General features: G+C 36.7%; 1 protein-coding gene across 1 annotated transcript in view; it reads right to left on the bottom strand.

Moving 5' to 3' along the window:
- Window positions 1–15,675, bottom strand: part of CNTN3 (contactin 3) — a 219,767-nt gene that overhangs the window by 78,694 nt on the left and 125,398 nt on the right. The window contains exons 6-9 of the mRNA XM_021695008.1: window positions 15,042–15,226; window positions 11,083–11,219; window positions 10,027–10,156; window positions 7,196–7,346 (exon numbers count right to left, since the gene is read on the bottom strand). Coding sequence (XP_021550683.1) covers window positions 7,196–7,346; window positions 10,027–10,156; window positions 11,083–11,219; window positions 15,042–15,226 — 603 coding nt within the window. The remainder of the gene's footprint in view (window positions 1–7,195; window positions 7,347–10,026; window positions 10,157–11,082; window positions 11,220–15,041; window positions 15,227–15,675) is intronic.

The following is a 15,675-nucleotide window of genomic DNA, read 5'->3' as shown; positions in this document are numbered from 1 at the left end:
TCAATTTCTCTATGAAGCTACTCATGAATTCAGGATGAGGTGAATGTAAGAGTGCATGTAAATTTTTGCTTAAAAAATTAAAGTATACTTTATATATAGAGTAATTCACCCTTTTTTGGTATGCAGTTCTGTGAGTTTTAATAAGTCAATGTGGTCATGTAGCCACTGTTACGATCAAGATCTAGAACAACTCCCTCACCCCTAAAAGTTCCCCCATGTCCCTAAACAGTCAACCCCTCCACCCACTCTGGCAACAGTGACTGCTGTTTTCTGTCCCAAAGGCTGTGCTTTTTCAGCAGTCATATAAATGGATTTATACAGAATATAATTCTCACTGCATTTTTAAAGCCAGTTTCTAACTATATGTAAAAAGCATATTAAGAATTGGTTAATACATTTCAAAAGCATTGTGTGGATTATGGCTATTAATATTTGGAAAAAAAAATCTTTACTATTTCTTTCTTTAAAAAGCATTTGAATTTCTATAATATTAAATGCTGCCTAGAACATGTGAAACAATTTTAATGTGTTTAATTAGAAGTAATGGGCCATTCTTTGACTCTCTTTCGAATTGAGGCTATTGCAATAAAATATTTACTATTATAAGTAATAGCATTCAACTGAAAGACCCATTTTAAAAAAATAATTGGCTAATGCATTGTAAGTACCACTAAGTGATAGAGAAAAGCTAAACATTCTTTAAAATATGCCAACTGGCTATTTCTTCTTGAATACCATGCCTGCTTGCATTCTCTAAAGTCTTTTCCAATTTTGCTTTGCTTAAAGGAGAAAAAACATCCTATTTCAATTTCAGTCTTTTTTGAAAATATGTGGATTATAAGCAAATGAATGAATGAATAAAAGAACACTAAAACACTGACAGTTGGTGTACCACCACTGAACACTCAAAGGGGCAGGGCATTTCTGTTTATTCAGAAAACCTGTTTCTTGCATGGGGGAAAAAGCACAATAACTTTTCTCAGTAGTGGATGATACAAATATGAAACAAAACAAAACAAAAAAGCAAACAACAACAACTTTGTTCAGTACTGATGCTAGTAATTTCAAAGATCAGAATATTTGCATACCAGGTGACTTAATATTGACCTTTACTTAATAAATTGATTACTTACAAATTATGACTGTAAGCCATTTATCTAAGACTATAAAAACAGGCTTCCTTTACCCCACAACTTAAGCTTCCATCAGCTTCAGAGATAAGGTGTTGACCCTCTACCATTTAATGCTACGTACCTTCTAAGACAATTTTATTCAGTGCCATGGTTTCAGCTACCATGTCATGCTCAGAACAACTAAATGTCTATCTGTTGCTCAAGACTTTCTCCTGAGTTCCAGATTCATTTAGTCAACTTCTATATGCTCATATATCTAGTTGGGTTTTCAACAAGCACTTCAAACACCAACAATCCCCAATAGCACTTACATTTGTGCTTACTCCTGTTTTTTCTGAAATGTTGCTTGTCTCACTGAATAGGTCTACCATGCTCCCTGATGTCTAAGCTGGAAATTTAGGATTCATCCTGGACTCTTACCTTTTCTTCAAATCATTAATCTGATCAACTCCTAGGTCCTGTGGACTTAACCCCTCCTCTAATTCCTCAATACTTCTCTCCCTTCTCATTGCCATTTCTTTAGTTCAGGCTATCATACTCTCTTGTTCAGATTGGTGAATTTTTACTAATTGAGGTTCTTGCCTCAAGTCTTTCTGCAACTCCAACCCATGTTCCCCATTGCCACCATTGTGATTTTTTTTTTAAAGAACATAATCAAAATTAAATTTGATCTTCTAATTCTGCTACTTTGATTTTGCTCTGTTGCTTCTCAGCGCCTGGAATAAAGCCCAAGCTTCTTTATTTGGCTTACATGTCATTCCCAGTAAGATTCCTGCTCACCTCTACAGCCCCACTCTGTCTGCATCCACCCTCACAAGGCACTTTACACTTGAAGTAAACTGAAGCTACTCAAGTTCCTAAGCCCCCCTTTGCCCTGTGCCTTTACACATGTTCTGGTGCCTGAAGCATTCTTCTTCAGTAAACTCTAGTCATCTTTCAAGTCTTGCTGTACGTATTACATTCTCCAAAAAGTCTGATCGGATCCCGAATTTGTAGATGGGGCCTTCTCTGGTAATCACTGAACATACTGTAGTTTCCTAGTTGAGTTTTACTGTAACTGCTCTGTGTTGCTTGTCTATATACCCTGAAAAGTATAAACAAGAGGATGGACTTGTCTGATAAAAATTAAATATCTGGTGCCTAGCACAGAGTAGGTACTCAAAATATTTTCCAATGAATGAATGAGCACTTGATTTTGAGACCTCAGGAATCACTATTTGTATTATAAGCTCTTATAATCTATTCAGAACAGCTTTTCTAAGACCTCTGCTGGGAAGTAATTCCTTTATTACCTTAGCTTGAAATGCTCTCTCGACCTCCAAGCAATAACACTGATTTCTTCTAAATGATTCTGTAATTTAGGTGTCTCACTGACTTAGATCCCCATTACTATCACTGATGCATTAATTACAAAGCTGTTATTGTGCTGATACAAAAACTTAACAAACCAGGTTGATTATAATTGTTCAAATGTATTGTGTGATTTACATAGTAGACATATTTATTAGTTTATACAATTTTTAGGACATCTTTAATCCTTAGACTTTTTTTCCTAATTTGACTTTATTTTTTTCCCTGATTTAGGCTTTACATAATAAAGTATATGTATGTATTGGCTTAATCAAGTTTATTTGCCACCAGCATTCCCTACACTAGGGGGGAGAGAGCTTTCTCACTTACAAGTTTCTCATTCACTGACGAACCCAAGTTCATATAAAAAACAAAAACAAACTTAAAAAGCCAATGTATTTAAAATCATGCCATAAATACCCTATAAAAATTTTGTCTTCTCTTATATTTTCAAATGTGTCAATAAATCCATTTGTCCCCCAAATGAGATCTGAATCTGCATGTTTTAAGTTGGAACAGCCAATGATTGAACAACCACAATAAATCTATCATTTAAGGTGCTTCCCCAATTTGGCTTAAGACTGTAGACCAAGTCAAGAGGGACAGACATGGGGCTTTTGCTGCTAAGTGATGGCTGAGGCCCACTCTGATTTCACATGAACTTGGAGAAGATTCCAAAGTACAACTTGTTCAATAATTGCTTTTAGCAGCCTTTTCCCTAAGCATCAAAGCTCTGGCTCATCAGTGCTTTTGCTGTCCAAATAGATAAAAGCAAAATCTAAACCCCCAGACTTGGTGCTATGTACTGAATGGTTGAGTCTCCCCAAAATTCATATGTTAAACCCTAATCCCCAGTGTGATGGTATTAAGAGGTAGGGCCTTTGGGAGGTGATTAGGTTATGAGCTGAGGTGGGGGGGGGCGGGGAGGCCTCATGAATAAGATTAGTGCCTTTATGAGACCCCTGAGAGCTCTCTTGCTGTCTACCATGTGAGGATATAAGATTACCACCTGAAACCCAAAAGAAGCCCCTTATCAGAACCTGACCAAGCTGGCACCCTGATCTCAGACTACCATGCCCAGAAGTGTGGGAAATAAATTTCATAAACCACTTGGTTTATGGTACTGTGCTATAAAAGCTCAGACTAAGATACTTGGGAGGGACTGCAACACTATGGACCCTCTTCTTAAACACGTTTCCTCTTTTTAACCCTATTTTTATACCTAAAAGTTTCCTTATTCATAGAGGAGATGTTGAAAATATTTAAAACGAAATGGAGGTCAATAGTCCTCAAATGGACAGAAGTAACATCTATGAACATGATACATTGCTAGAGTAAACCATCTTCCTCTTTCTACTTGAAACATAATCCCAATTAAAAAGAAATCATCCCAATTTCTCACTGGATACATACGTGCCCACCAAAATAAAAATAAAAAAAAACCCTATATTCCTCAGCCTCCCTTGCATTTAAGTTTGGCCTAGGAACTAATTTCTGCCCAGTAAGGCATCAAAGAAATTATTGTATGGAACTTCTGCAAAGTCCCTAAAAATGGAAAGAAGTATACCCTGATTTCTATCTTCCTCCTTCCTGTTACTGGGAGATGACACAGGGAAGCCGAAGCCCAGGGAGCCATCTTGATTCGGGATATGAAGAGAGTGGAGCAGCAAGATAAAAGGGGTCTGGGTCCCTGATAATTGTGGATTCCAGGTAGTCCTAACTGCCTACCTTTAGAGAGCATCAATCAGCTAATGAGCCACCCAACTAAAAAGCAAAAAGCTTCTATCTTTCTCAGTCACTGCTACTTTCAACATTTTATTTGTAATATATCTTTATTCTTACTCATCGGTATATCTGCAAATATCAGACATGCTAAATGCTCACTGTCTAGCAACTATGTAAGGTAGGAATTATGATCTCTTTTATGAGTGAGGAAAGTAAGATTCAAATGTGTTACATAATGGACCTTATGGCACCAAGGTAGTAAGTGGCCAAGTCATAAATCCCAGATCAGATTCTGGAATTTATACTCCTTTTTCCTGCATTACCCCATTACTGTATAACGTGGGAGTAAATCCCTCCTTGCATGCCTGTAGCTAAAACTCTTAATCTTCTTACCCACTTTCAAAATTAAGATTAAAAACCTCTGCCTCCTATAGGCACTACTGTGAGGACAAGTGGGTTTGTTATTGTGTAAAACACTGAAGTCCTTGGGATTTAACCACTATTTAATTTATGCACACAGTTAAAATTATTTAAAACTTTTTTGAACACAAAAAGCCGTTATACAAGAAGACTTCACTTCCAATACAGCCACAATTAACTAATTTGTGCCACAAGCCTACACTTGTTTCAACTGGTTTACAAAATTAAACTCCAAATCACTAATTAACTTCCTGTTCCAGAAATCTATTCTGTGAGGCCCAGCATTTAGCCAGACTGTGTTTAACCACTCAGCTCACAACTTTGCCCTGTCATCCTGCTGTGGCTGCCTTTTAATGGAAATGTCTCCCATTAAATACTGAAGGAACTGCAAACTGTGTTGTCATACCAACTCACAAAAATACCTTGGTGCCTAAGTAATATACAAGCAGTTCAACTTGGTTGTCTGCAATAAGACTTTGTAATTTTGAAAAAGTAAATCCACACTTCTTGGCCTACGGTTTTATTGTTTGTTTTCCCTCATCTCCAAAAAGAGTAATTTGGACTCCGTGACTGCAAAGGCTAAAAAGACCACCTCTAAAATTCTGGGCTCCCTATACAAAATGTGGCATTGAAAATGCTTCGTGGCTATGTCTAGAGTCAAACAGACAGGGATTAAAATCATGGCTATGTGACTTTAGGCAAATTATATAATCTAAGTTTTGTTTTTCTCATTAGTAAAATGGATATGATAATATGACCTATAACACATCAGAGTTCCAGAGATGTTTAAAAGAGATAATGAGTGTAGAGTTCTGTCATCAGTTTCCTCTTGCTTCTATAATAGATTACCGTTAAGTTTAGTAATTTGGCCTACAATAACACAAATTTATTATTATATAGTTCTGGAAGTCAGAAGTCCAGTACGGGTATCACTGGACCAAAATCAAGGTATTGTCTGGGCTATGTTTCTTGGGAAGGTTCAGAATTAGTAAATGCTCCTTGAGGTTGTTGACAGAATTCAGTTCATTGTGGCTATGGGACTAAGGTCCCTCTTTCTTTACTGGCTGTCAGCTGAGGGCTGTTCCCATCTTAGAGAGTCATCCAAAATCCTTTGCTCATGGCTCCCTTCCACCATCTTCAAAGCCAGAAATACCAACTGAAGTCCCGCTGAAGTCTGAAATCTCTCCTGTCCCATCCTTGATTAGCATACATCTCTGACAAACACTTCTGCCTTCCTCTTCCCCTTATAACTGTTCAGGTGATTACCGTCAACCTACCCACATAATCCAGGATAATCTCCCTATTTTGAAGTCATCTGCTTAGTAACTTTAATTCCATCTTCAACTTTAATTACTTTTTGTCATGTATGTAACCTAATCATAGGTTTACGGATTAAGGACATGGACATCTTTGGGGTCAATAATCTATTTATCATAAGCTCTGAGCATAATATCTGGCATACAGTTAAATCCTCAATAAATAATAATGGCTAATACTTACCTTTACTCACCGCCAGGCAATGACCTAAGTGCTGTATAGATATTTATGTAGTTCATCTAGCTAACAATCCCCATAAAATACTAACATCATCCTCCACAGGGCCCCTGGGTGGTGCAGTCGGTGAAGCGGCCAGCTCTTGATTTCTGGTCTGGGGGTAATCTCAGGGTCCTGGGATGGAGCCCTGCGTTGGGCTCCATGCTTAGCAGGGAGTCTGCCTGAGGATTCTCTCTCCCTCTCCTGCTGTCCCTCCCCCCCACTTGTGCTTGCTCTCTCTCTCTCTCGAATAAATAAATTTTTTAAAATAAGAAAATGAGACATGGAAATAAAGACTTTCATTGAGCAAGTAAAAGGCAGAACAAATTGAACCCAGGCAGTCTGGTTCTACAAGTGGTACCTTTAAGCCTCATTCTTCCTCCTCATTTTAAATGTTATTATAACAATCAGGACCCCAAGAAAGCCTTTGCTTAAACTAACATGAGGAATGCTAAATTATTTCAGTATAAGGCAATAGCAATATTAGTATTTATTTGGCATGTGTTCTCATTATATCTTCTCTTCTTTGTCCTAGGATATGGGCTCACCTGGGTCCGGGACTGACATTTCTTCATCATTCTACTTTGAGTCCTAATAGGTGACTGGGGAGGAAAATCCTTGCTAAAATAAGGTAGTCTGTATGGGAAGAATCTAACTGATATATCTAACTCTTTTTAGATTTCAAAAATTGGAGTGCAATCTGCCTTTAGCTCAGGTCATGATCTCAGGATCCTGGGATCGAGCCCTACATTGGGCTCCCTGCTCAGTGAGGAGTCTGCTTCTCCCTCTCCCTCTACCCCTCTCTCCACTCATGCTCTCTCTCTGTCTCTCTCAAATAAATAAATAAAATCTTAAAAAAAATAGATTTCAAAAGTTGCTTACTATCTTCATGAGAGTATTACAGAACCAAAAATACTACTGTCTTCCTTTTTCAACACCTCATATTCTATTCATTTCATATTGAAAACCTACTTTGACATCACCATGGAAAGTAAGAAGAAAGCAAATCACCATTATTTTGGACAACAAAATACCTTTCATTCTCCTGTATGATCATATCTCCTTTCTTCCATGAACAGAGTGGTTTGGGGGAAGCTCTAGGTTTACAATCCAAGCTGACCATGCTGCCCACTTGCACCTGAATCAACTTTTTCATTGGAGTCTTTGAAAAATCTGGAGCAGAAGCTGAAAGGCAAGAAAGAAGAGAGAACGAGAATGTATTATTTATTAAATAAATACTTATTAAATAAATTAGAATTTAATATTTTAAAATTCCTGTAGGTTCCAAGGTTGACTTAATAACCACTTGTAAAGTTTCCCAGCACACAGATATCAGTACTTGATTTAACTGACGACTCACAGGATTTCAGTGCTCAAAAACTAATTCCTACTATTGTGTTTTCTAGGAAGTTCTAAATCTTGGGGCGATTATTTTATATAGGAATTTTTAAAGCTTACTGTGAAGTTTTAAAATAGCTCAATCGTGAGCTTATTAAAATGAAAAACATTTATCATAGAATGTTCTTGAAAGTTAGTTCCATGCAGACAACAATAGAGTCAGTCTCTCCTGTGATCTCCGAGACTCAGCACGCAGCACAGTGTCTGGCACTCAGTAGGTGCTCAGTAAATGTTTTTAGAAATGCAAGAGAATGAATTATTATTCTCTTGCATAAAAATTATCAATATCTATTATAAAATTTTCACATGGTTAGATTTAATTTCTTAGTTGGAGAAATATATAATATGAATTATTATATTAATGTTACAGTTATCACATTAAACACAATAATATGTAGAGAACCTTCTATCTGTTAATAATGCACACAATGCTGATCCTGAAACACCTGAACATTCAAGATACATAATAATGTATCATTTGAATGAAAAGATACTTTAATCAGAAAATCACTCTTCCTTTTATTGCAAATGTGGAAAATGTTAACCAAACAGTGCATTTCTCCTAATGTCTAATGCTCCGTTTTATGGAAAATTCCAGTGAACACAATTTATTTATTTTTTTGGTAAGTGGAGATCATATAGAGAATTATATTATGTGGTTATATATAAGATTGTGGATAAAGAAGAATGTTACCCAGAGGTTGCTGGCCTTAAAACTTAAGATCTTAAAAGAGTGCCTTTGACTAAAAAAACCCATTATATTTGAATGAATCATAATATATTTTTTAAACTTTTTAAAAATGATTTTATTTACTTACTTGAGAGGGAGAGAGAGCACAAGCAGGGGGAACGGCAGAGGGAGAAGCAGGCTCCCCACTGAGCAAGGAGCCCGATGCAGGGCTCCATCCCAGGACCCTGGGATCATGACCTGAGCTGAAGATAGATGCTTAACTGACTGAGCCACCCAGGCACCCCTGAATTATATAGATTTTTAACATATATTTTTCCCATACGAAAGCCTCATACAACATGTTGGGTAGGAAATCACCCACTTTACCATGAATGAACTATCGCTCATAAGGCTAATTTAATACAAGAATACAGCAATGCTTCAACTTAAGACTACGTACAAATTCCACTCTCTTTTTGTTATAATACCCCACTTCTCTATCATGGATAAGAGTAGCCAGTTCAGTTGATGACCCGCCCTTCCCAGACTTTAGGCCTCCTAGTGCAGATGATATTTTTCTAACCTCCAGGCATCAGGGATGAGAGACCTCCCATTAAACCAGGGTTTCTCAGTGTGGCACCTGACATTTGGGGCTGCATAATTATTTTGTTGTGAGAGGCTGTCTTGTGCACTAGGATATTTACATTGTAGGATTATTTGTGGGTAGCCTTTCTGGCCTCTACCCACATGATGCCAGTAACACACACTGGCTCCTTTCTTCTCCTATCTGTCCCCAATATTGTGACAACCAAACATGTCTCCCAACATTTCCAAATATTTCTTGGGGGCAAAATCATCCCTGACTGAGGACCGCTGAGTTAAATCCATCAGGGCCTTCCAACCTTTGGGTCATATGGATTGGACCAGTCATGGGTAGGTGACCCAAATCAGCTACACAGGGCCAATGACATGCAAGACTGTGATTTCTATTAGAGCAATTCAGAAAGCTGTGCTTTTTCCATTAGATTGACTATGATCATAGAAACCGAATGTGCTGGGGAACACCATGTAGGTCCTGATGATGGTGATGATGCTTGAGCCCTGGATCATGTTCTGCTCAGATCTAAATCTGTACTTTAATTACATGGACCAATAAATTTCATTTCTTCTTTCTCTCTTATGTATGTCATACTATGCTATGCTCTGACAATTTTGGTTTATTTTCAGGCATTTGCCACTTACAAAGTGTTTTTCTGGATAATTGCTCTAAACACGGTAGAACATTTTCTATCTTTTCATATACTTAAAGTGAAAGAAGAAGAAAACAATTCATAACTTCAAATTGTTGAGCCTTGTTCATTACAACTTCAGTATGCCCAATGTCGGATGCTTCGAGCAGGGTCACTAAAAACAAAAGCAACTCCTTGCAGATCTATAAAGTATTGTTTTGAATTCTGTTTACTTTTCTGGCCCAGCAACAGAGAACACCAAATTCACTTAGTCTCTTAAAAGGCATTGCTTAGTTTGTAGTATCAGAGTTGGATAAGGATGTTTTAAGTCAACACCGTTTCATTACTGTTGTGCTCTACTTCAACCTCTGAGGTTTATTCTGGCCACAATTGCTGCTTTTCCTTAAAAATCATTAAGAAACATTCCCTGATTAAAAAACCTGAATGATATTATTACAATACTGTAGATAATATAGGAATATAATAGGGGAAGTACATATTTCTGGTTCTAGCAAAAATTTTGGAGGATTTAAGAAAAAAAAATATGACAAGAGAAGCTTAGTCTTACCTACAACCTTAAGTTCGGCACTGGAATAGACGAGACCATGTTTGTTTTCTGCGATGCACTGGAACATGCCAGAATCAGTCACATTTAGGTTCGATATTGTAAGGGCACCATTTTCTATTTGTATTCTCTCCTAGGTGATAACAAAAATCTCTTGCATATAAATGTATATATCATTTTAAAAGAAAAATGAAAACCACTATTATTTCAATCATACACAAACCTCCTTCATTTTCTTCAGAGTATTAGGCAATCTGACCTGAAATGGTAACATTTCCTTATTTGAAAATCTGAGACGATTTAACATAACAGCCACACATTAGAAATACTAATAAACACCCTTCAGTCCAAATGTCTAACAGTAAAATAAATAACAAAGCAAGAGGTAAAATACTGTAGGCATTTCATTTTTCCTTATGGTTAAACTTGCAGACTTTAAAAAACGTATCATGTTTCCATCCCATCAACTGGAAAGGTTCTCACCATTTTTATAATCATGCAAATTAAAGACATTATAAATCCTGTGCATTAGAAAAGGTTCTGGAAAATACATTTATTAAGGGTTTTTAGGTAGTATGACAGGTTATATACAGAAATTTGAAGGAACCTAATTGACTTAGTACATAATTTTTTAAAAGAGCAAAAATTACATGGCTTAAGAAAGAAAGTGATTGAGAAAATAAGTACTCATGGAAGAAGGTAACCATGCAACAATGCATTTAGTCTCCAGAGGCCATACTAAGTTGTCAAACAGGGAAAAAGAAATTATATTCCACATTTGATTAAAGTCAGGTCTTCTCTAATTTCAAAAGCAAAAAATATATATATATATATATCAGTTTTAGCCTAAATTCACAAAATCATCTCATGAAATTCATTTGTTGAAAATATTTCCTTTTTGGCAGACTGGGTACTTGAGTTTTTTTCCTCCTTTTACCACTTTTTAGGTGCAAATGAATGTGTGCAAACTCAATAGTTGACTTTGGCACTAGGTACGAGGAGGGCATTTATTCAACACAAAATGAAGGGAGGAAGGATTAACCAGGCTCATTACCTTACCTCAAGCACAAGGGCTTCTCCGTTTTTCAACCATCGGTAGGAGGGTTTGGGCTTACCACTTGCCCGGCATTCCCAAAAAAGACTGTCCTCCACTGCTATTTCTACATCTTTTATGAGCTGAACCCAGTGAGGCTTTGCTGCAAGGAAAAAAAAAGTCAAACCACCCAGCAAATAAAAAATAAATACTTTCTACATATGGATATAAACCCTGTGAGCAATGGATTAATATGAGCATAGTGGCTAAAATTATATTTAATACCCTATTTACTAAGTGGATATGGGAAACATTTCTAGATTTGAGGATGGATGTTGCAATCTGTCACTTCCTAAGCCAAATTCATTATGCCTTCTCTGTTTTCAAAATTCTGGGCACTGTATTATGTATTTTTTTTTTTTTAAAGAAGGAGAGAGCGGGGATGTGTGGAACAGAGGGAAAGGGAGAAAGAGAGAGAATCTGAGAATCTTAAGCAGGCTCCATACCCAGCACAGAGCCTGATGCTGGACTTGATCTCATGACTCTGAGATCATGACCTGAGCCGAAATCAAGAGTCAGAGGCTTAACTGACCGAGCCGCCCAGGCGCCCCAGCAGTGTATTATATAATTCAGATGTGTATTAGTAGCTGGTAATGCAGGTACACAAAATAGACTCCTTTCCAAGTGCATTTGTGAATCAGAAGGTCACAACTGATGACAACTTACTACATGAATGACAGCAGATACTAGTCTTAATTATGCACTAAGAATTAACATCCGTAGAAGGGAAACTTCCATAGCTGAGGAAAAAAACATTTCCCTCAAGTTAGAAATAACTTTTAATTAAATACAAACCAATGAGCATCTTATGAACCTCTGTGTGAATTAAAATGAAGGCAGAGAAAGATGGATAAATTGGTTCAATTTGAATCATATGATTTTTTATGAAAAAGAAGTAGCTCATGCACCCTTAAATTATGTATGCAAATCAGTGGCATCAAGTGGATTTATCATTTTCTCTTACATTTTAGAAGATATTTGGAAAATTCTTCTTACACATGAAAGCAACATACCACTTAAAACTAACGCCACTCTATATACACAGTATATTCAGCCAAGTCTCAGCTTGCATTTTAGATCCAAAACTGGGAGGTGAGATGTCTTACTGGTTTCACATTGCATTATGCATGTGATGTCTACTGTGGGATTTACATTTGCATCCTCCATATGGAGAAACAGTTTATCTATTTCTATTTAATTGCAACCATGGGAAGATTCGTCTTTCCATTCCTATCTCATAAAATTGCTTTTTTTTAATAAAGGAAATTGAAATGAAAATATAGCTGTTTAGCTTTTAGAGAAAATGTACTGGTCTAAATTTTACCTTAGTATAATTATTATTATTTTTTATATAAATGATGTGCCCAGTCTGAAGTGTAGTTCAGTCCAAAAATCACTTCACTCTACTTATATTAAAGCACATTTTCTTCTTTCATGAAATATCAGCCTTCATGGAATAAGACTGCAAAGAGAGGGCGCCTGGGTGGCTCAGTTGGTTAAGCGACTGCCTTCAGCTCAGGTCATGATCCTGGAGACCCGGGATCGAGTCCCGCATCGGGCTCCCTGCTGTGCAGGGAGTCTGCTTCTCCCTCTGACCCTCCCCCCTCTCATGTGCTCTCTCTCTCTCAAATAAATAAATAAAATCTTTAAAAAAAAAAAAAAGACTGCAAAGAGACTCACACATGAGTTCTTGACTAAGACTCAAGTTTCTAGCAAAAAATTCCACTGGCTTCTTAATACTACTGTTCTTCTTCTCCAAATGGGAGGAAAATTTGTTGGACTGAAGCCAATCCTGAGATTACAACTGCCATGTTAATTGTGATTTCCCCCTTATTCTATCACATGAGATCCAAATATTTTATCAGACTATTTCTTACATGAAGCATTAGAACGGATAACCAGAGAACTGCATGGCACTGATGGAATATACTAGTCTTTTTTTTTTTTTAAAGATTTTTTTATTTATTTATTTGACAGAGAGATAGAGAGAGAGCACAAGTAGGCAGAGAGAGAGGGAGAAGCAGACTCTCCACTGAGCAGGGAGCCTGATGCGGGGCTCGATCCCAGGACCCTGGGATCATGATCTGAGCCGAAGGCAGCCGCTTAACTGACTGAGCCACCCAGGCGCCCCTGGAATATACTAGTCTTAAGCCAGAAATGTAGAGTAACTTTCATGAAACACCCTATCTCATTAATTTCTGACTTATTTCTTGGGTATGTATCATATTACCTACCTAATGGAATAAAGCAATAGTCTACCTTCTTTAGTCAGTACAGTGGATGATGTTGGTTGTCTGTTGTGCATCCATTTCCTCCTTTCTTTATTTGTAAAATAACCCCCATTTCTCTTTGAACTATCCTTTCTTCCATCACCTCACATTATCCATAAAATTTAGGGAAACCTGACGATATTCCCTGTTCCAAACAGAGGCTCTTAAGTTGTTTAAGCCAATTCTCCTTGCTAGTGATTGGTTTAGGAATAAACTTGTGGGCAATGAGATTTGAGAAGGGAATTGCAAGATGTTTTGGAGACAGGAAGAATGAACAAGGACTGATGTTCTTGTCACTGTGGGCAGCCATTCTGTGACTCTACCAGAGACTATCATGCAGAGAAAGGGAAAAGACAGATAAGGGCAGAACCAAAATCACAGAGAAACTGAGCAGGGGCCTGATTACAAGGTCCTTGAACACCAACTTAGCTTTGAATTTCTTGTCCTATGAGGCATACAGTTGTTTATTATTTAGGCAGGGATGCTGTTCCACAGAGCTAAAACATTCCTGCTGAAACATTCAGACAGTCTTTATTATTCCACCAGCATGTAGACCTTGACACCTGGAGAACCTCACCTTGGTGCTATGTATTCATGCAATCATGTAACGAGAGAGTTAAAAAACCCAGAGTGACTCATGATATTAAACCCAACCTCCATTTTGTTCCTGACAGATCCTAAAATCTTACAATAGCTGAACAGGTATCAATCTAATCGTAACTAATACAAATTTTTTGAGGCAGGTCATAAAAAGCCCTATAATTTTAATATTTGTCTTTGCAAATGTTTTCCTCCCTAAAACATTTATGTATGCAAACTGTTTCCATTTCCACTTTCTAAAATAAATAGAATGCAATGCAATTTGCCTTTCACAAAAGTGGTCAATTCCCACTAGTTTTACAGTGTTTCTAACAATTAAACTACAAGTTTAACTGAGCATATATCTTTAAATATATTACAGTACATTTTGTAAAATCATGTATTTATACTTTCTAAATCATGCTTTCTTCAAAAAAACCTCGTTTTTTTAATAAAGGTGATTTGAAAACAAATTTTGAAAAAAAAAAGATAATTTAATTTTTCTATGCCAATAGACTCTAAAGGTAGCATTATTATCCTTTCCTTACCTAAACTGAACAGTACATCAAATAAATGTGATTACAAATTAAAGGAAGCAAACACAGCAGAGTTATATTACTGGAAGGGAGAGAATTAACACAGAAGAACTCAAGAGCCTCAGTTGATGTGGTTTGTCTGATGCAGTAATTACAAGTTCTCTCCCTCAACAGTTTCTTTCTGCTTAGTAAAGATCATAAAGAAAAGATACGAAGTCACATTTCCTAGGGGAGAGGACAGACACAAAGGAGATCGCTCCTTGATATGATCAAGTGGATAGAACATTACTTGTAGAAAAAAAGTGGAATATTCATTTTTATATGAATCATTTTAAAATGCAAATAGAATATGTCATGTCTCCAACTCCACTGCAAAATGTTACTGCTTTTTAATTCCTCCTAAATATTCATCCTCATTTAACAAAACGCAGAACAGAACAAGTTGCACATTGGCATTCTGCCGTCATTTCCCACCGCCCAACAACATTTTATTGAGAGAGCAAAAGCTAAAAATCCAATTTGCCCAAAGTAGATGCTCACCATAGTAAGTGAGACGCCCTCTGGCTACATTGCTTCCTCGGGAATTCTCAGCAATGCATTCATAGGAACCCGTATCTTCCTGTTGGAAGTTGGGGATTTCAAGCACACCATTGAACTTCCTCAGTTTAATTTTACTGGAAAAGGGCAGTCCATCACTTCTCCTCCAATTAATCTGAGGTACAGGGCTAAGAAGAAAATTGTCAAGTTATTCCTATTTTAAACAGATGCCTGGATGCATTTTAGGCTTGACAAAATAGACCTTTTGTTAGGATAGAGCAAAAAGTCATCAAATGCAGAACATTTCCAGTTGTGAATTACATAAAACTGATACAAGGATTTACCTAACTTGATATTTTAATAAAATAAGTTGTGCATTTTGAGTTAATTCATGATTTAGAAAAAAAAAGTTGAACACATAATACAACAAACGAACAAGCAAAAGAAAAATAACACCAGTCTAGTTCATAAAATTAGGCAGATACAGTCATTTTCTGCAAACTGCCTTTAAAGTTTCAACCCAAATTATATATGTGTATTTTGCTTATATTTTATTTTTCCTTTGCTTCTAAATGAAAGAAAATCTTAGAAAAGAAGGAAAAGAAGAGTCTGTCAAAAACTATCTTGATCTTTTACA

Source organism: Neomonachus schauinslandi, chromosome 1 (assembly GCF_002201575.2).
Source record: "Neomonachus schauinslandi chromosome 1, ASM220157v2, whole genome shotgun sequence".
In the NCBI taxonomy this organism is placed as follows: domain Eukaryota; kingdom Metazoa; phylum Chordata; class Mammalia; order Carnivora; family Phocidae; genus Neomonachus; species Neomonachus schauinslandi.
The sequence above is the reverse complement of the archived record's forward strand: the minus strand, read 5'-3'. Positions and strand labels throughout refer to the sequence as shown.